A 20,914-nucleotide genomic window follows, 5' to 3' on the forward strand; every position below is an offset into this window, starting at 1 on the left:
AGTTAATAATGACAGAAGCATGTATTTAGTACTTTTTAAAAACTATTTATACTGTACAGGAAGGACAATGTTCATTTTGCACGTTATTTGAACAATCAGATAGCAAACAGAACGTGATTCACATTCTATTGAACACATGTACAGTAACACAAAACTCTTTGGTTCCAAATCACCCGCAGACAATTTATACTTCAGACATACCATAACACACACACACACCGTTCCCACATTTACAAATAATTTACTTGATGTAATATAAACAAAAAATATATACATTCTTTTTTCATAGTCTAGCCATTCTGTCTTAAAAATAAGACACAACCATAATCCATATATATTTGTGGCAAATGTACTGTTATAACAACCTCCATTTATACAAAAATGGATCCAATTCTTCCTATTTCAAATAAAAATACTGACTATTTTAAAACCAAGCATTGGGAAATGAATAGAATGAAATAAAAGTGGATAAAGTCTATCATAAGAGAAGGGGGAAAAAATAAATGCTACACAATGCATTATTTCACATTGGTAAAATTAACGCTATAAACAAAAAGGATGCTAAAAGGACACAGCTGCCAGCACTGTGAAAATGCACGCAACACTTGTCAAAGATAGGACTTTAATTTCCAAACTAAAACTAAAACTAACGCTTGTAACATTATTTTGGACACTGATCTTTGTATGACCCGCTGCCTTAACAGGTGCAGTCATTTGTGTTGCCAGTGAAGGACAGCAATAACATCAGAGAATGATCTATTTGTGTTGGAGTGTCCTGCCAGAAGCGGGAGGCTGGGGGGGCATTTTAACATCATTACATAAGAGTTGGCAATGATAGAATATACTGGCGTATGCCAATGAAATATTTTCAGTCTTGTGACTCATAACGTGTTACAAAAGTAATTACATTGCAGTAATGCAGTAGGTTTTACAAATAAAAATTCAGTATTACTATCGGTATTATCATCACAGTAAGGCAGGTGTACAATTTGACAAATTTAGTCGCTTTGCAGCGGTTTCAATCCAGCCCTGCTATTGGTCAGCTTTTTACTTATGCATCAGTTCAGGTCTAACATGTTTTATTAGTGGTAAAGTCTGGCTTGTTATTTGTATATGTTGTTTTATGTTGATTTATTAAACCCCAATAGTGTGGAAAGTTGTTAAGTAGCCCTATTTTTTATGTCAGCAACAAGCTACAAAGGACGTCTAACATGTGTCAGCATATTTTCAATATAGAAACCTGTAGCTTTACAAGATTGTGACATTTTTGGCGTTTACTTTACTGAATTGTGCCCGAATAGTTTGGATATATTGATTGAGTCCAAATTACACAGACACACAGTTCCCTGGCCAGAGGTCAAAACAAAGTTCCCTACAATTCTCCGTCATCATCCTCCCTAACCTCGATGCTGTTGTAAAGGAAGGCCTCCTTTTCTGGAGTTGTGGATACGGAATCACGTTTGAAGCCGTTCATCTCCGTATCGGGAGACGAACGGGGTGCCGTAGCCTCGACGCTGTGATGGATGCCGTAGCAGAAATAGATCAACAAACCTTTGGAAGAAAGGATATTGCGGTCAATGTTGTGCACACTCTCAAACTAACAAATTACAGAGATCTTTATGTTTACCTAAAGCCATCCAGATCGAAAAGCGTATCCAAGTGCCTCTGTCCAGCTGCATCATCAGGTAGACATTCACAAACATGCTGATCACTGGTAGAATGGGCAGCAGTGGAACCTTGGAGGCCAAATTTCATAGTATAGTAACAATGTACTGGAAGTCATTAGACCAAGTGCTAATTTATAGGCAAAAGCAAAGAGAGGAACCTTGAAAGAGAGCTTTGTTTTACTCTGCGGCTGTCTCCAGACAATAGAGGTGAGGAGGAGGCACATGATAAAGATGACACTGAGAAGCACAACGTTCCACATAGCTGAGCCTCCATGGACTGCCATTGCACTGAACAGTAGTATCAGTAGGCCTGCCAAGAAAAGAACAATAAAAAACCTTTTTGAGTTCTTTTTGTCCTCCATACTGAATCCCTACTTAACTTTGGGGGTTCAGTCCAGACCAAACCATGCAGATTTGATTCTGCCCTAGATTTCCATGTATTTGTACTAGAATATTGAAACATTTACTAGTACTTTCTGATTAATATTCATGCCTCTACACATGAAAGTAGGCCAGGTGTGTTGGCGTACCCATGATAAAGGCACAGATGTTGACCGTGAAGCCTGAAAGGGAGGACGGCTCAAGGTTGTCTGGGAAGAACAATGACCTAAAGCGGATGCTCTCCTCCACACCGGGTAGAATTCCCATACTGCCATCGCTCTGCTCCATCTCCTCCTGCAGATTGGCCATCTGATACATGACAGCAGTTTGCTCGGGCTGGTATCTGCCGATCAAAAAGGCACACAAAATGGAATTCAATCTGAAAATTGCCACAACAGTCACTTGCCTGGCGGTAGCAAACTGTCATGCTGTAACGTTGACAAGCAATAGGCCAGCTCATAAGTACTGTCAATCATAATATCCACAAATACAGTTCAAGCCGGTCGTAATCTGCGCAGCGGGATAGAAGATGATGAGGTGTGAAATGGCTCAATCATAAAGGTTGTCTGATAGCAGATGCTGCACTACTGAGTTGATGAAGTGCACATTGATCGTTTTTGACTGGTCACCCATGGCACAATTTGCAAGATTGACAAAACAAAGCTACTCTGTTTGTTACTCTTATGACAAATGTTGATTAACTTTTGCAAACAATTTTTTTTACGAGTACTCCACATACCTTAGTACCAAAACACAGGCTGCCACTAACGTATAGGCCAGCAGTGTACCAATGGACATTAGGTCCACCAGATCCTTCAGGTCAAAGAGAAATGCCATCACAGCTGGAAAGGGAGAACAAACATTTGGAAGTGACAAAAAATGTTAAAAATTGTCAGTAAGTTTAGTACTAATGTACTAATGATAAATACTATAACTGTACATGGGGCCACTCAATTGTTGACTAGCTACTTCTGCTACACTTTGAAATGCAAGTCATTATTCAATGAACTCCCACACAATTCATGCAGGTATCTTAGCGTCCCTTATTTATCTTACCAGACAGAACTCCAGCCGCCATAGTGGATGTTATGGGGGATTTCCTCTCGCTGATGCGGGCCAAGAAGGAGAAGAGCAGGCCATCCCGAGCCATGGCAAAGATGATACGGGGCAGGGGGAACATGGAACCCAACAGACTGGGTGGTGGAGCAGGGAGGTAAACAACAGATTGGGGTGACAGGCATGAGAAGAGCACATTGGGGGATTTAGAAAAGGTCAGTCGGGTGGGAGAAGGAAATTATTAGTCAACAGGAAACACATGCAGATGGCCAGTTGTGGACTTGCGACGGGTGGTAGAAGTGTCAGGAGGCAAGTGAGCCGTAGTAAAGGGCACGACCATCAGTTGAATAAGTTTATATAGAATATGTCATTTGACTTGTGTTCAATCTGCGTTCTAATTTAGATTCTACACTTCAATTGTTATGCTTACAATGTGGATTTTATCCGATTTTGCATATTGTTACAGGCTCAGTTGTTATGTATTTTGAAAACATGCGTGTTAGTGTCTCACCTGCCACCATGCCTGAGGTGAGGGTTGCTGTTAGCGGGGTTTTACTGCGTGGGCTGATCTTGGCCAAGAACTCGAAAAGCAGCCCGTCTTTTGCCATAGCCCAGAGGACACGGGGCATTGGAAACATAGAGCCTAGTAGACTATCAGATGTAGGAGGGGGGCACCAGGAAATAGAGAAGTATAGTATGTATATGTGTGAGATAGGATGCATCAATCAAAGTCACTTACAAAACAATGGTAGGAAATGATACGGTTCAATGCATGCGGTGGAATATTTTGGTTTTGCGTATTGTAATTCTAGACAAAAGACATGGTTAAACTGGAAGTAACAGATTAGACACATGCATTTAGACAGAGTTTAGAAAAGATGTAGACTGTCATTTGCTGATCTCATGCAGTCTAATTGATAGTACTACATTCTTAGCAAGCCAAGACTTTAAAAATAGACTTAGAGACAGTACCTGGTGGACAGTGCGCAAAGGGAGCCGACTGCCACAGCATATTTGGCCCCATCCCAGCCAACATACTTAAAGGCCACGGGCAGGGGGCTATTACTGTCGAGCAGGTAATAAGGCATCATAAGAGTGAGGGCACCGGAAACGCAGAAGTACGCCACAAAGCAGATGAGCAGTGACGACACAATGCCGATTGGGATAGCCCGCTGAGGGTTCTTTGCTTCTTCTCCTGAAGGAATCATGGGGGAGAAGAAAACACATATACACACAATAAATACAAACTTTATGGAGGTTAGTTCATTGACACTTTCATTTGGAGACTTTGCATGTTTTGCTTAGTTGCAAAATGTACGTATATTTTACTTCTAAGCTTAGATGGCAAAATCCCAGTAAAATGGTGAAAACAGAGTTAACTGACTTATTTGGTAATGCTTCCCTCTGCATTTTGCAACAGAATTGAACAAGGAGCTTATTTTATGCCAGTGAAACATACAACCATTCAACTACAGGCATTACGTAAACACGTTCCTGCGACGAATAGTTGGGACTTTTTGCGCAGTCGAAAAAAAATACATCGCAACAACACAGTCTGGATCCTTTCGCTGTTTTTGACAGGTCAAAGCCTCCCCCTGACCTAGAATACACACACACACACGAAAGTCTGATTGCCATGTGTTGGATCTAACCCCCCCCTAATAAATAAAACGCAAATAATTACTTTGGGTTAACAGTACAGGAGCCAATTAGAATGCAGGACATATGGGGGTGGGACAAGATGGGCTAGAGGAAGCTCCTAAAATCTTTTTTACAGAGTGAACAGATTAGAGGCTACAGTACATAAAAGGAAGGCTGTCCTAGTGGTTCATGTTACCTGCGTCACACAGTTCGTATTGGGCCAAACACTTTCGAACTTTATAGCTTCTTTTTACCATGCTTATGTAATTGAGTGAAATGTTTGGACAAGCTGTAGAAATATGATCTTCAATTCAGATCTAGTTACCCTTCCCCCCCAAAAAAGTAGTTCTACTATGTGATATTAGCCATGTGGAAATTAGAGGAGGAGTTGAGGGGTGATCAAATCAACACTGACCTGTGGTTGCTATGCAGTCAAATCCAACAAAAGCATAGAAACAGGTAGCAGCTCCTGAGAGAACTCCTGTGAAACCAAATGGCATGAAGCCACCTACACCCAGTTCCTCTCTGGTGGGTATGGTAGCTGTAAAACTAGCCACAGGTAGAAAAAAATAAGTAACTTTGATTATTTGCAGGATAGTTGAGACGTTTCAAACTATAGCAAATGGAATTGTGGTTGGGTATGAGTTGAAAATGTTATCGTCCAATCCTACAGGTGGCTAAAGTAATACGTATTCACAGTATGGTATATCAGAGTATAAAATACATTTAGTCTGTTGTATTTTTTTGATTGAAGCACAAATACATGGTGTCAAAAGTGTTCATTTTGGCTTTTAAATGGTTGTGGTGGACCTTGATTGCATCATAACTTGGACTTTTCAAAATGATTGTTGTGAGGTGTTTTGCCTCATGTTTTATGGAATTATAGAAATTGGAAGTATAAGAATTGTGTGTACATGTGGACTTACTTGTGGCTTGAATTACTAATATTGCTGGCATGTAGGAGGATTTCATCTGGGTCCAGGTGCCAGTTTTTCAAAGAACCTTTGACTAGGCCAGAGATCACCATAAATAACAGGACAAGCATGTTGATGCATGTAAAAACCTTGTTGACCATTGCAGACTCTTTTACTCCAAACGCCAACAGACCTTAGATTTGAATAGGAATCGGGAAACACAGTTAAAAAAAGGCCAAACAAGTGAATATCATTTGTTTCTTACCTGTGAGGGTGATAATAATGACAACTGCAAATAAATCGGGATATTCTGCCAGTACTCCTGGCGCATTCATGTGCATGTACCCTCGGCAGAACTCCTCTATCCGCTTCCCGATTAATTCATCGAAGGTAGCGCTCCATGCTCTGGCCACACTAGCAGTGCCTAAATTGCAGGAAATTAAGAGAGATTTATCATTCTTCTCATATTTGTAAAAAATTCTCATTTGACTGACATTGGATTATAATTATTGATCTAATTTAGTTTGCATCAAACATGTTTAGACGTTTACATTTCTGTTAGATGAGGTTATGAATGATTGTCAGAATTAATTTCCTTAAGGGAAATCAGGAATTCTGCAACTCGTCTTTTATGCCCTATGATATCTTGAGTATGTAATACGGTAGCAAGAATGGCTTACCGATGATATAAGCGAGGATGAGGTTCCATCCAGTTACGAAGGCCCAGAGTTCCCCAACAGTCACATAAGAGTACAGATAAGCCGAGCCTGTCTTGGGAACGCGGGCTCCAAATTCAGCATAACACAAACCGGCCAAGACCGACGCTAAAGCAGCAATCAGGAAAGACAGTACGATGGCGGGACCTACAAGGGCAAAGCTCGCAATTATAGTCTTTGAAAAAAAATATCAATGGATGGCTTTTACCTGAATTTTCCCGGGCAACAGCACCCGCAAGAACGTAGACGCCGGCCCCCAGCGTGCTCCCCACTCCCAATGCCACTAGATCTAAAGTGTTTAGGCATCTCGATAGACGGGAATCCTCCGTGTTACAGTCCACCACTTTGACCCTGAGCAACCGCTTCCCAAAGTTCAGTAGTTTATCCATTGTTATTGATCCAACTGCGGAAAAAGGAAGGCGGACGAGGGGGAGACGGTTGATCGCAATTCAGGGATCACAGAAGAGCAGCAGAGCACACCTGAGGGAATAGAGAAGGATTACACTGGTGGAAATGAGCAAGGGTTTGAAGCATACAGTTTTATACAGCGGTTAGGAGAAGAAGCTTGAGCCACTGGCAGAGAGGCACATTTCTGTGGGAACAATTTTAGCGGCTGCACTTGCAATCAGATCTACAGTTTGAACATACTTGACTGACTAAAGTAGAACACTGTTTCCTGTTGTGTTACATAACAAATCTCAAATCCATTATTTCTTGGCAAATATTCCAGAAAATAAAAAAAGCCTATATGGATAATCTCTTTTATTGCCGGATGTATTGTTGACGTATGTTAGTTACATAATATAACTCGTAGGCGTGGAAGCAAATTCCCATGAATATAAGAATTGTGTCTTAGGTATTATGACTGCATTAGAATGTTGTTTTAAGAGTACACATTCAAAAAAGTGACTTATAAAGCCACTAATAATTACTTTCTTGATGAAAATATGTTTTGCAAGTCTTAATAGTCTTTGAGTGGAATTGTAGATGTACAATAACATCCAAGCAGTTATTGTTATTATGACATCATTGTTTTGTATTAAGTCATGCGCAAATTTGATGTTGTTCAACACTGTGTCTCAGTTTGCAGAATATTCCCAGTACAATCATTTTTCTGAGAATTGTGGTTATTTCAGCTGTTCTTGTTATCGGAACAAATTGGAGGTCAACCACTGATACAGATTGCTTTAGAGGCTTGGTCTTGTAATTCTCCTAATGGTAGTCTGTACGTGGTGAAGCCAATTTCTGGTGCAAAACAACATAGCTGTTGTTAGAATATACTCCCTCGATGATAAGAAGGGTTTATTATCGCTTCCACATTCCTTAGCCGTTGAGTTGATGCAAGGGGAGGTTGAGTAACAGAAATTTGTCAACTTGTGGAATAGAAATGATACAAAAAGCTGGAGAAAAATAACAGCAAAATTCAGATCAATATCTTATCTGTACGGTGACAGTTATTTCACACCCTATATTGACTTCCTCTCAAGGGTGACTTAAGGTTACAGGCTTTAAATCCTTTAAGAAAGATATACATGAGCATTGCAGTTGTTAAGTTATGCATATAGTAGACAGACCTCATACTTTCAAATCCGGATTGTCAGATATGAAGGTTTTATTTAGTGTATCCGAGGTCACCAGGAGTGAATTATACGAGGCCTAGGCATCATATTCCGCTTCAACATGGCACAGATTTTGAAAGTGAACTAAAAAAAGCAAGCAGGGTGTGTCAGAAAAGCTCTGGGATTGCTTCCATGAAGGCTATATATCAAATGCAAATTATGCTTTTTTTTTTCCTTTAACAGGGGCCTGAATAGCAAACCAGCAAATAGATCCTGTAGCGTTTGTGGTGCAGAACAACTAGCAAAGCATAATAATATCTATTTGGTGCTGAGTCAAATAACACGCCTAGTTTGCATGACTAATTAACTATTGCAGAAGCTTTTATATTTACCAAGTGTTCTATAAATTGGTTTTAATATATATAATAGAAGAAACATAACAGTTTTTAATCAAATGCAACACTGATAATGTCAAGTGCAATCATTTTGGAAATGGTTATTATAACAGGTTGGTTCTGAATCTGATATCAGATCACTTATCTAATATTTGCCAACCTGCCAAAAGTAAAAGTGTAGCAGAGAAATTCTGGGAATAGGAAAATGGCTCCAGGAAAATAATATACTTTTAAATTTGATTTGAAAACCCCTGTGTTCACCAGTCCTAAAACATTTCCTACACATCTTGTGTATTTATAAATCTATTATATTCATTATGCCTAAGTTATCTTTTGAAATGAAATTGCTTGACTTAATTTCTAACAAACACAACTTGAAATGCAAAGATCCGCCAACAATTCAGTATAAACAAATTATGAAAAAGCCTTCCCTGAAGAAATAAATAATTTTGCTGGCGCAAAAATAGTTTAACTGTCATAGAGTACTTACAGAGCCACACGCAGTAAATCAAAACTATCTTGATGAACTGCATGAACCCTTTAGTAACTGAATTTAGGTAACATTGCTGGATCAAAAGTAATCTGTCTGTTTAATTAAGCAGGATGAATGATGACCTTCATGCACATTAAAGCAATAACCTGGAGCTGCAAGCTTTTAACATCATAGCCCAATACAAACAAATACCTCAGTAGAAAGTTCCAAATACAAACAATTGTATGTAGGATATAGTTTTCATTGTTTATTTGGATTGTCTGAATCGTTGATAACAAAGCAGCAGTAAAACTAACAGAGTAATATATCTATGAACTGGTGTTATAACTTACTTGATAGACCAACCTTCTTCAACCGATCGACTAGGAAGCTCAGCCAAACAACATTAAATTGCACGTTTCACTATAGAATGAGCGACCGAGAGGAGCGTGCGGTGAGTTAGTGTTCCGAAATAGGATCCGTGGGAATCACATGGGTCAGCTATTCCAAGCAGGAGTGATGTTTGGTACTGTACATACTGATAAAAAAAAAAAATACATATTTTTTTAATAATGTTTGGGAAATTTTGGGTTTACCAAGTGGTATAATGTATTTGGTAATCTACAGTTATTTAAATGCTATATAAATGGTGTGATTGATGACTCCAAGGATGTTAGTAGTGCCTTTTCAATGGAGGTGTGTCAGGTGAGAAATTTGGGTGTGTGTTTTGTCAGCCAATCGAGTAGCAGTATAGAGAACACACTACTTGACATTTAGTTATAGTTCTTTTCAGCCGTGTGACCAATACGTGGATTGATGGCTGTAATGATTACACTATAAACAGAACAAAGAGTTGTGTGGAAGGTATTTCTGTGGGTCAGAAAGGACAGGAACATTATGTTCACTGTGTTGAAATGTGTTTATTACTCTGGTCCTACACTCATATTTTTAGAACTGTAATAATAATGTTAAAATAATGCAACCAGTCAAAGACAAATGATATATGTTTTTATTCTAGTGAGCACTGCAGGCAGCTCGTCAAAAAAATACTCTGTTTACAAATATTAATAGATGCTCAGTTACTATGATTAGTTTCTAAAGAGAAGTAATCCGATTTAGCGGACGTGTTTGCCTTTTGGTTTGAGTTTCAGCAGCCAAAAAACACTAAAAACACGCAATCCGATCAGATCAAATTCCATTGCCAAAAATAGCGGATATGGATACTGAATATTGGATCTGGATATGACTTGTTCAATGGCTATAATATTAGGGAATGCTTTCTAAATGCTGAGACTAAATCTAATTTTGAAAACAGAGCCTGTCAATAAATACAAGGTGTCCTTGTTTTGGTATCCACGTGGAAGGAGGTCACGCTGCTCAGAGTACTTGATGGGAACTATTGAAAATACATTGTGCCTCATTTATCACCTACTTAAAATAGTCACGTTGAGGCCAAAGGGGTGGCGACCCTTTTCTTCTCACGTTCTCAATTGTTGTGGCTCTGTCCGCTTTTAGAGAGGCACGTTGCTCATTGAATTAAGATCATTTAAAAAATATAATTTACTATTAATTGACGACTAGGTACACTTTGTCCATCTGCATCTGTGATTGTCTGGTGAATATTGAGTCAATGTACACTGGTGGCCCTTTTAAAATCGAGTATTTGATCATAGTTTAACTGAGGGAAAAAAATCAGTTTAGCAGCACACTTAAATGAATCTGATCGGTTCTCATTTCATTAAACCTGGAAAGTCGCCACGATCTTACATAAATGTGCATAGCTGAACATATAGGATATCTCCCATTCCTGTAGTCAGACTACTGGTGACCCACTTTCAGGACAAGGCGGCTAAAGTTAGACAGCCTAGAAATAAATAAGATACTTTTGATATTGTGGCGTCCAAAAGGTCGACAGAGTTCAAGTATATTTAAAAAAAAAACGTAGGAGTAGTAACTAAGATTAATTTGTTGTTTATTGTGAATTGTGCATAGTCAGTCGTCTGTTATGAAAATGTATTACAGGTTATAAAAAAAGGACTTTTTGATTTGTTGCGCTTATGTCTGCAGTGTAACCACTTGCTGCTTTCACTCCAGATGCTTCCCATCCCCCTCAGTCTTGCTCACGTATTGCATTTGAATCATGCTCTGTTCCGTCCCTTGCTGCCCAAAGATAGCTTACGTTGACCTCACCTCTCATGCATTTTAAAGAAAAATAGCAAATATTTTTGAACTGCAGCCTTTATAGAACAAACAAGCTATCGTATGGAGACAAAGTCTGTAATACATTTTTTAAACTTGCAGTTTTCCTTGTGGTAGGGTCTTTTTTTTTCTCAACACGTTACATAAGATCCATTAAAATATATTACAGTGACCAGTCCTAGTGCAGCATAAATCGACGGTGGCTGCAGAGTGCATGTCAAGGGTGTAGCACCCATTGGGTAAACATCAAATTTCACTACTTTAAAAAAAGGTTTGTTTAGTACATCAATATGCATAGATCATTTATTACTATGTCACTTCTCTGCCCACTCTGAAGACAATTGCAATTATTTGATTAACACTTCTGCTTGTTTTTATGTGCTGAATATATAGTACTGATATTTATTTATAGTATGACTATATTTGTCTTTATTGTGTCATGGTGGTGACAAGTGAAATCCTCCCATGCGGGATGAATAAAGCACATTCTGTTCTATTTATTATTCATCTTTTATTAACACTGTCATAAAGGTGTAATTATAGTTACCAAAATATGTAATAATAAAGAGGATATTATTAATAACAATAAATTAGATCAAACTTTTAAAGGAATTGCAAGTTTAAGTAACAAAATAAATGCTATGTATTCCAAAGATGTAAAAAAAACATGCAATTCACTGTTTTGATAACTTTGTGGTCCTCCTAAGGAAAAAAAACATCATAAAATCTTCTGCATGGGCGGATGATCTTGTTGGGGAGAACATCTAGTACTCTAGTCTTTATTTTACTTGTGTTTAGTGTGATTTGATTCCAAGTTATGATGAGGCTCATCGAAAAGCTGTACATGAAGTTCCATGCAGCAGAATATGACGGCTCTATGCATCGTGTGCGTGTGTGCACATGGTAGTAGTAATCATGCAAAACGTTGCTTACCTTGTACAAATAGACAGTTTAGCATCAGAAGCTATTACAGATTGGTCCAAACTCACACGAGATGCATACATACGCGATCGCCACACTTTTATAAAGTCCAAATTGTTCTGATCTCGGAGTCTTTGACTACTCGAGTGTTGGGTTTGAGTGACTATTGCGCCACATTAGCCAACTTGGTACGTGGGACGCAGAGTGGGCGTGGTGACTACTGACTGGATACTATATGGGTGCGTTGTTTTGGGGAGGGGGAGTCTACCATAATCATTCTAGAATAGAAGGGTCCATTCATAAATTAGGATGATTCATTGTAAGAATTTGTAGGAATATCATTTTCTTTTAATCAAGTGATTTTTCATAAGATTAAGCAATGGATTCATACTGCACAAGACTAATGAGAATGTGTATTTGTAACATTTGGGTATTTTTTGTTACCAAAAGAAGTCACAAGAGGGTGCAAGAGGCCTATTTATCTAAAAGAATTCAAGTAGTAAACCATAATTTCTTTTAATTGTATACTTTATTCACAAGCAAACCAAAGATAAAGAAACATATTCCAACAATACAACTGTTTCAAGTGGGCTGGCGGCAGGATTCTTTGTGTGTGTGCTGTAGCAAAAAGTCACTCTTTGCACATTTGTGAGGAAATGCGTAGGCAGTTTTTGACTTATCTTTCAGCAAACATTTTTTTTCTAAGCCTGATTAACCTCCAATTTTTAGTCCAGTCTATTTGCTGTAGTTAGTGTTACACAATGGAGACAAACTTATGTACATTATTCACAATAATTACACAAGTGTTTTATCCTGTCTGCGCAATTTAGCAAGGAGGCAAATGACAAGAATAGGTCAGTGTTCTATGACTTGGTTTCCAACAGAGACTTGATGTCTTTAATGCCTTGCTGAGCTGCCACAGAAATGATGTGGTCGACAGCCTTCACATGCATCAGCATCTTGACAACTTCTTTCACGTGATCCCTGGGGACAGCATCAGAAACCCATAGTGAGGCAACAAATCATATCGACGCTATTAGGGAGGAATTAGAGGATCTTACTTTGTCGTACGCCGCTCAATATCAGACGCCCCAAGGCTGCTGCGGTATAACGAATTGGCCAAATGGGCGAGGTAGCGACACAATGGCTCTAACTGAGGCAGTGTCTTTTGGCCCTTCAGCCCGGCGAACCATTGTGCAGGCAAACAGAAAACCACCTGTGCGGTGAAGGAAAGACTAGTTATTTACTACAATATAAGCTTGGTAGACCCAAAAACAAATGAAATAAAACTCTACCTTTTGGGTCTTGAGAACATCTTCCTCACTGGCTTCGGTGGTCTGCAGTGCAGAGAGGATGTATCTGTTCAAAGTGCTGTCTAAAGCCAGGTCCTTCAGACAGGATGTGGAGACTATTCCCTCCCATTGCAAGATGTTTCTCAAAAGCTAAGGAGAGAAAACAGGCATAGTAACTTATTAAAAAACTTGTTTGGTGGCTGGATCAAGCACGTATGACTGACTAGTCATTTTTTTACTGCTATGTTGTGGCATTAGATGCAAAGTAAACTACAAATACATGAAAGATTGCCAACAAACCTTCACACAAGTCCAAAACTGCCTTTGGTAGAATAAGTAGGGGCCACCATTCTTGTTTTCCAACAAACTAAACAAAAACAAAGCCATGATTAGTCTGAAGAATATACTACACCCCATTTTAGCCAAGTTGCAGCATACTTTTTGGGGTAGAGTGGCTGAAAGACATCTTCATCCAGTGTTCGCCGAACTCGCAGTACCACTGTTTTCAACAACTCCTGACAAACCAAAAAATACAGAGTAGATTTAGAATACTAGTGACACAACAAAGTAGGTAAAGTAGCTCTTACCCGTGTGTATTGGTTGTCGCCATGGAGTACAGTAGGGTAACCTTTCATCAGTCGGCGAATAAACCCAACTAGTCGCGTCGTCTGACTGTTTGATAGCGGGTCCCAAACTTGTTCTGATAACACTGAAGGACATGGAAAATTTACACTGTGCAGTCATTTCAAATCTTTTAGCATGATCGCCATTTTATTGCACTTTTTTTTTCGAATGTGGAAAACTTGTACCTGTCAGTTTAGTGAGAATGACCTTCTCCACAATAGCCGGGAGCAAACCAATGTCCCCATCCCCTTTTTCCAATGCGCTATTCTCCTTGAACCCGTAGAATAGAAGTGACTCAAACCAGAGCATGTACTCAAAGTTTGCACATGGTGCCTATAGAGAACCAAAACAAAAAGGTAGAAGTTAGCATTTGTACACTGCTAGTATAAAACCAAAATGAAAAGAGGCCTCACCTCAAAAGGGTTCCATGTAATAAGCTCCAGTCGAACTAGGGGACTGAAGAGTTTGGGCAGACACAGGCCAATGTAAGCATCTTTGTAGCACTCGGCATAGTCTCTCCTCCACACTTCAAACTGGGATTTGATGTAGTCCAGGGAATGGAAGTCCTCCAACACATCCTCAAACACTTTCTTGCATTCCTTGTTGATACGATCTGGAAAGGAAGAATAAGTTAGCCTATAGGTCAGTTGTTGTTCAATCACACATGCTGGTCAATGAGATTTTCGATACCATTCTCCGTGTCGAAAGTAGTGATGTCCGTAGACGTCTCTTCGTCGTCGGATGAGAAACCTTCTTTGTGCTCAGCCCACTTTCCATTCTGCTCTCGCGCTTGACGCCGTCGAGCTCTTAAATTTAGAGAAAAAACAAAGGCCAATTACATTAAAAGCTGTGTTAAGACTTTTGCTTTCTTTTCTTACCTTCGGGCTTCTCTTTCCGCTGTCCTTCTTTGGCGACTACTCTCTAAGTACAATGTACGGTCACGACCAAATGGGTCCAAACTGGGAGCCATGACAGCTTTATCTGAAAGACACAGGAGTGATGTGAGGGCCCAGTTTAATTATTATATCATCCTACAGCCTCACCTTATATTAACACAGCTTAAAATTTGATACTGACATCAAGTTTTTTTAAATTACTGATCAAACACGTAAATGTAGGATATTTCTTACATATATTTAGACTGAAGATGAGCAATAATAATGGTTTTAGATGTACATCATTTTGATTGATCACAATGTGCCATCTGTTTTAGTAGTAAAGTTGTTTTATTGTCATAAATATACTGAGGGCACCCTGCAATAAATTCCAGCTTGCAAAATCCTTAATCATTCCATCCCACAGTAAATCAATTTCCATTCACTTACCTGTCTGCAACATACTTGTGACACTCAAGAGCTCACAAGATAACTCTAGTCACCTCTTAAGGTGACTTTACCAGAATGCCACTGATAGCGAGACTCAGGATGATACATCACCCACAACCCCCCCCCCCCCCAATTACGCATGCTCACTCACACACAGAGCCGCACGCACTTTTAAAAAGGGAGTAGGGGGTGTAAATCTAAGCATACAGACACTGTGCTCGCCCACACGCACAAAACTAACGAGGCCGTTCGAATGAATCATAAAAACCTTATAGATGGACTGACTTGAAAGGCTTGCAAACTCCGCCGATTCATCTTTTATATCATCCTGTCTTCTCTGGACAAGTCGCAAGGCCCGTTGCCTTAGTAACTGGTGCATGGCAGCCTCCAGCTCCTCGACGACGGGTACCTGAAACATATGATGCCTTCTGTGACCTCTGAACTACACAAACGCAGGGCTCGGAGTCATTGAAACGCCTCGTGGCTGTGAGGGAAAGGAAGATTGTGATGTACGACAAAATGATGGAGCTGGAATATTGCCAGTGTGTGGGGAGACAGAGCAAATCACTTGCTAATGGTTGAAGCTGTAAATTACAGCAAACAAAAAAGCCAATGCGCTTTTAAACTAACAAGCAATATTCCACTATCATTTTAGGGATCCGTTTAAAGTCTGGTGCTAATATGCTGGTTGTGATCACCTAGAAATAAAGCAAACGTGAGTTTAGAAGACACAGTCTGCCTAAAGTAGTTAGTGCTATTAGAACAAAGCTTTTGGTTCTAAATACGCATTTAATAGTCAACAAATTTTATGATTCTGTAGTGATGTTTATCATATTCTTTGTTCAGGCTTTGCTGCAGTAAAGTACACTTATTCAGTTCAGAATATATATAAAATATGTTGTAATTGTAACAGTACTATATAGGTAATGATTCTCATCTATTAACTTCGTACAGCATAAAAACTACATGGAGCTTTTGTTTATTTGAGTTGGAAAATGTCTTAGTCTCAGATGCTATAGAAATGAAGCTGAGTGGATAGACAATTTGAGGGGAGGAGGGCGTGTTCTTTTATCATTACTGTAAAAAAAGGAGTGGAGAAAGACTGGAATGTCACCTTAGTCAGTGAGAAGAAAGCCCCTTAGACAGCTTGGTAACCCTAAATTGTTCTATGTTGTGACTGTCAAAAACCAAAACCCACTTAGACCCTTTTAGACAGTCACCAAAAGCCCCAATCTTCTGCTTTTCCCCCCTCACATTGTGAAAGTAGCAATTTTCCATCTTCTAAAGTACAAGTGTTTGTCATGGAATGTTATGTTGAAGGTAATTTGGATTGTTTGACAAGAAACAGATCTAGTGTCATCACAAATTCAATTTTTGTTAAAACACACATTTCCAGCAATAGGTTAGTGTCTAAAAAATATTTTAAACTGCCTATATTTTTCTAACAATCAACTTTTAAATGAGTAATAATAAAATACGTATTGTCATCATTCAAAACAATCATGTACTCCGATAAAAACAAACAAAAAAAAGACAAAGTTAAACAGAGGGCAGATTATCTCCCTTACCTTTTCACCGAAACACTCAAGCAAGTCTCCAACATACCCTCGCATCTCTTGCAAGAATTGATATTGATCAGCATTGTCATTGGACGAGCCGTCCAGCTGTAATATGGCGGTTTCTGAGGCTGCCAGGTCTTCTTGGATCTGTGTGTAGCGGTTCACGTTGCTGTTGTGGCCTGTATGCATATGACCCAGCCTATTGACACAAAACAAGCAAGGGGAGGAAAAAGAAAAATAGTATGAAGTAGGTCAACGGAACCATATCATTTTAGGACAGGGGTGGGCAAACTTTTTGGCCCGGGGGCCACATTGGCTTTAAAATTTTGACGGATGGGCAGGGTCAGCACAAGATATGATACATATAGAAAAGTGCATCCGTTAAGAGTACATATGAAACAATCAGGAAAAAAAATGCTTTTGGACAACGTCGGCGGGCCGGATTATAGGGCCTAGCGGGACGGATGTGGCCCGCGGGCCGTAGTTTGTCCATGCCTGTTTTAGGAGATCATCAGACACAAGAAAAAGCTCAAATACAGTTGTCTTTATAATTCATCTCCAACCAATAAAAGTTGTTGTTAGCGCTGTATGTAGCTTTACGGGGTCTCCGAGACCACAGCACAGACAGAAGTCAGCGGCCGACATGACGAGGCTGCTCTTACCTATCCTGCAGACGTTTCTTTACCAAATCGATGGACACTGGCGATAAGTCACTAACAGAGAACCCAAAGTGAGCCACAGCGCCGTCAGGTAGGCCGGGAATCTTTCCGGCCTGCGTGGGCATTACACCATAGGTGTAGGGCATATTGTAGCCACCGCCATAAGGATGAGTGTCGTAGCTGTTCTGGTAGTAGCTTGGGGTCTCCTCTGGTTGGACCTGTTGAAGAGTGACAAGACTTGGTCAGTTAAGAATGATGCTAGTGTTATAGTGAATCAGAGATTGCTACAATTTTAAAATGGATGTGTGTGGGTATTTACCTGTGGTATACTGATCCCTTTCCTGATCTGCTCCTGCTCCCACCGACTCACTTCTTCATCGTTACCACCATCTAGCGCCTCGTCGTCGCTGCCCTCGATACCTGCATGCATAAGGAAGGTTAGACCCATCGAAAAACTGGATGTTGGACGTTATAAGGGAACGTGCCTATCTCCTCTGCGATCTTTTGCCTCTGAGTTTTGTTTCGGACGCCACTGAAACTAATCCTCTGTTCATCCCCGTCTTCGTCGTCACTTCCGTCTTGGTCTTCTTGCGCCATGCGTTTCTTGGGGGTTTCCGTCTCAACAAGCGGGGCGTCTCCGCCCAATTCTCTGGCAAGCTGTCGCCGCTTTCTGGCGGCGTGAATAAATGCTGCATCAGGGATCTCCCCTGAGGAAAGAGAAGAGCACAGTATTTGTTAAATGAAGCCCTAACAACTTTTTTTGAGGACAATAGGCTAAAGATACATATATAAAGCAATGTAGTACCAGGTCTCAGAGTACTGAGGGAGGAGAGTGTATTGAATGTTGCTCCAGTGTTGTTTGCACCGCTGCTTCTCTGTAATTGATTTCCCTTTATATCTTCCTTCTCCTCATCAACACCATCAACTTCCATTTCTTGTTCGCCAACATCTTCAACTTTGATGATCACTTCTTCTTTGACAGTGACAAAAGGCTGAGGCGTTGTTTCTATTTGGGAAAAGAAAGAAGAGTCAAGCAACATATTCTAAAGCTGAGGGTAGCTACCTAATGACACTTTATACATATATCAATACCCTTGGGATTAATAGCATGTCAGGCAATGGTGATGAAATCGCTCACCTGTTTTGACAACGCCAGACTTCTCCAAGTCTTCTTTATATTCCTTCTTCAGCTGCTTAACTATTTTCTTGCTGTGATTGGACTTCTTTACTCGGAAGACATCTGGTCCTTCTGTTTGGAACAGAAGGAAAAAAAGTAAAATAGTTTAAGACACCTTTATAACATTTTCCCCCTAACATGATTTATTCATCATCATCTTCATCATCATCATCATCTTAAAAACATACACGTGCAAGAGTATATTTGCTCATTTTTTTAAGAGATGTGGAAAAATATATCCTTCCTCAATTAATGCGTTCTGATTGGAAATCAGAATGAGAAAAATGATTTTTTTTTTTAATTAATGAAGGCAGAATGACAAAGAAGTGCGTTCTCACTGTAGTCCATTTTATTCCATTTTTTTCTTAGGAATCAAGTCATATTTTGGTTAGATCATGTTTTTTTTTAACATCAGAATTGGGTATTTAGTGACGATTTTTATTATGATCTCGAAAATAAAGAGGATAAGTGTGAAAATGGCGGCTCGCAAAGCTTCTATGGTCAGCCAAAATGAGCGTCGGTGCGGTACCTTCTTCCTCGTCATCGTCGAAACTAAGCAAACTGCCTTTTGTGGGTCCAAATAAGGTACTGCCGTCTTTCACCTTCTTGTCCTTTTTAAGATCTTTACAGCTTTTAAAGTTGGCCCCAAAGCCATTGCTCTTGGGGCTGGAGCTATCGTTGTTATTGCCGCTGGACGTCTCCAGGAAAGGGACTTCTTCTGAAACAGGCCCGAACAACGTAGGTGCCAGCATCGGCTGCACATTTTCCTCTCGTTCCTCCTCATCGGACTCGTTTCTTCGTCGGAAATTTGCGCGTTTGATCCTTTTAAACATTGTCGTTTTCAGCAGCGATCAATCATGCCTCAAATATGGAGAGAGTAGTAGTCAAATGCTGCAGAATTGACATCCGTTCTATACTGAGCGACTTTCTTCCACCGGGGAGCGCTGCTTCTTCGTTCTGCAAATGCGACACATTTAATGCCTTTTCATTCCTATTACTGCCCCATCTGCTCAGAATGTGTATATATGCATCAGTTGTGCACCCTGGGCAATGGTTTAAAAGTCATTTTCATAAATATAATATGTCAATTAATGTAATAAACTGTTTGTAAAGCCAAATAGTTGAAAAAAACTCTAGATGAAGCCTTTTCTATGCATTTTTCTTATTTTTTTTGACAATGGATGACTGAAATTCAGCTTTCAATTACATACATTCCTTCAGAAACACCCATAACAAATTCATCAAGCATCCTTCATTTATTTCTAAGCTAATTATCCTCTTAAATGCAGTATAATTTAGTCATGCATCTTAAACTGTTGACCCTTACTGCACCAAGTCATGAATTTGAAACCTATGTTAACCTTCAGAAATCATTTTTTTATAAAGTCATCTATTCTCCACCAGAATAAATCCACATCAATTTCCTCATGTGCCCAGAAATGTGTTTTGTTACCTCCCTGAAACAATGTCAACACATAAGACAATGGAAATACACCATTGCATGAGACAGGTGGGCTGCAGTCAAAATAATCTTATCAGCAGAGTATGTAAGAAGCAAGTCCCATGACACTTGATTGCTGCAATATGCATGTTACTGTGTCAAACACGTTACTGTGGGTAAAAAGGTTGACAGGGCTCGTGTCCTTTCTGATCAAACAATATGCATTCTGCACATCTGACATTGTTCTCTTGCATCATTAAATGGCAGACATGCGGGATGCAGTTAGCGAGGGTCATTACAGAGCCATTACTCAACGTGCTGTGTCGACGCCGCGGCAAGATAATAACTGACCAAATTAAAGTGTCACCACAGAGGAAGCTGGAATGATTTGCTGTGATTAATTAAAATCCAGATGACCCTTTGGCATTAAAACAATAATTGGATGAAAAAGCAACTCCCTGTAATATCTTCCAATTAATGTGCTACTTACTACGCGAGTTTGTAAACCCATTTGCCCCCCTTTTCCTGTCACATGTTCATCATCAAGGAGGCCAGAGTAGATTTTGATGTCAAATATGATAGGTACACCCAATTTGAAAAATTATTATAGCTTTGTGCGTGATTATGCAGGATTTTTGGTTTCACCCCTAGTGCTGCTCACTTTTATCTAACATTATTAGATTTATTGAATGCACTTTTCTTTTTTTTAATACCATTTTATGTAAAAAAAATATTACCATTCAAACTGAGTTTTTGCCAAGACAATTCTAGAATCCTTCAGTTTTAATTTTACTTAACGGACACTTGGGGGCACTCTTACACTTTCTAATAGAAACTACTGTTACTTTTCTGGGGCTAAGGGGTACGACTCAAAGTTTATTCATGTATGAATGCTAATAAAATACAATGACATTTC

General features: G+C 39.5%; 2 protein-coding genes across 4 annotated transcripts; both read right to left on the bottom strand.

The window, feature by feature from the left end:
* Positions 1 to 32: 32 nt before the first annotated feature.
* slc7a1a (solute carrier family 7 member 1a) lies at positions 33 to 12,102 on the bottom strand. 3 transcript variants are annotated; one of them, XM_077740876.1, is made up of 13 exons: positions 11,934 to 12,102; positions 6,584 to 6,855; positions 6,340 to 6,522; positions 5,925 to 6,083; positions 5,672 to 5,852; positions 5,161 to 5,294; positions 4,077 to 4,299; positions 3,105 to 3,241; positions 2,788 to 2,890; positions 2,198 to 2,391; positions 1,826 to 1,977; positions 1,628 to 1,736; positions 33 to 1,551 (listed from the first exon to the last, which is right to left on the bottom strand). In XM_077740876.1, the coding sequence occupies exons 2-13, from the start codon at positions 6,762 to 6,764 to the stop codon at positions 1,373 to 1,375; spliced, it is 1,935 nt and encodes a 644-aa protein (XP_077597002.1). In that variant the 5' UTR covers positions 6,765 to 6,855; positions 11,934 to 12,102; the 3' UTR covers positions 33 to 1,372. The 3 variants fall into 3 exon arrangements, with proteins under 3 accessions (XP_077597002.1, XP_077597000.1, XP_077597001.1); XM_077740874.1 differs by lacking the exon at positions 3,105 to 3,241 and adding an exon at positions 3,616 to 3,755; XM_077740875.1 differs by lacking the exons at positions 3,105 to 3,241; positions 11,934 to 12,102 and adding exons at positions 3,616 to 3,755; positions 9,155 to 9,394.
* Positions 12,103 to 12,431: 329 nt separating this feature from the next.
* Positions 12,432 to 19,503, bottom strand: paxbp1 (PAX3 and PAX7 binding protein 1). Its single transcript, XM_077740967.1, has 18 exons — positions 19,087 to 19,503; positions 18,519 to 18,629; positions 18,186 to 18,386; positions 17,866 to 18,087; positions 17,700 to 17,800; positions 17,384 to 17,598; positions 16,731 to 16,920; positions 15,448 to 15,571; positions 14,716 to 14,818; positions 14,528 to 14,643; positions 14,251 to 14,450; positions 14,023 to 14,170; positions 13,801 to 13,922; positions 13,652 to 13,728; positions 13,514 to 13,580; positions 13,217 to 13,363; positions 12,983 to 13,137; positions 12,432 to 12,905 (listed from the first exon to the last, which is right to left on the bottom strand). Exons 1-18 carry the CDS (start codon positions 19,388 to 19,390, stop codon positions 12,785 to 12,787), a joined length of 2,724 nt encoding a protein of 907 aa, XP_077597093.1. The 5' UTR covers positions 19,391 to 19,503; the 3' UTR covers positions 12,432 to 12,784.
* Between the last annotated feature and the right edge of the window lie 1,411 nt (positions 19,504 to 20,914).

The sequence above is a fragment of the Stigmatopora nigra genome, chromosome 19, assembly GCF_051989575.1.
Source record: "Stigmatopora nigra isolate UIUO_SnigA chromosome 19, RoL_Snig_1.1, whole genome shotgun sequence".
Classification (NCBI taxonomy): Eukaryota; Metazoa; Chordata; class Actinopteri; order Syngnathiformes; family Syngnathidae; genus Stigmatopora; species Stigmatopora nigra.

What these genes read in the sequence shown, in the direction of transcription:
- slc7a1a (XM_077740874.1), bottom strand. Translation starts at nt 6,764, where the DNA reads ATGGATAAACTACTGAACTTTGGGAAGCGGTTGCTCAGGGTCAAAGTG. An exon ending in CATTATTATCACCCTCACAG is followed by an intron (nt 5,853 to 5,924) that starts GTAAGAAACAAA and finishes TTCAAATCTAAG; the next exon opens with GTCTGTTGGCGTTTGGAGTA. An exon ending in TGACTGCATAGCAACCACAG is followed by an intron (nt 4,300 to 5,160) that starts GTCAGTGTTGAT and finishes TGATTCCTTCAG; the next exon opens with GAGAAGAAGCAAAGAACCCT.
- paxbp1 (XM_077740967.1), bottom strand. Translation starts at nt 19,390, where the DNA reads ATGTTTAAAAGGATCAAACGCGCAAATTTCCGACGAAGAAACGAGTCC. An exon ending in TACTTTCGACACGGAGAATG is followed by an intron (nt 14,451 to 14,527) that starts GTATCGAAAATC and finishes CTTCCTTTCCAG; the next exon opens with ATCGTATCAACAAGGAATGC. An exon ending in GCGACAACCAATACACACGG is followed by an intron (nt 13,729 to 13,800) that starts GTAAGAGCTACT and finishes TTGGTTTGTCAG; the next exon opens with GAGTTGTTGAAAACAGTGGT.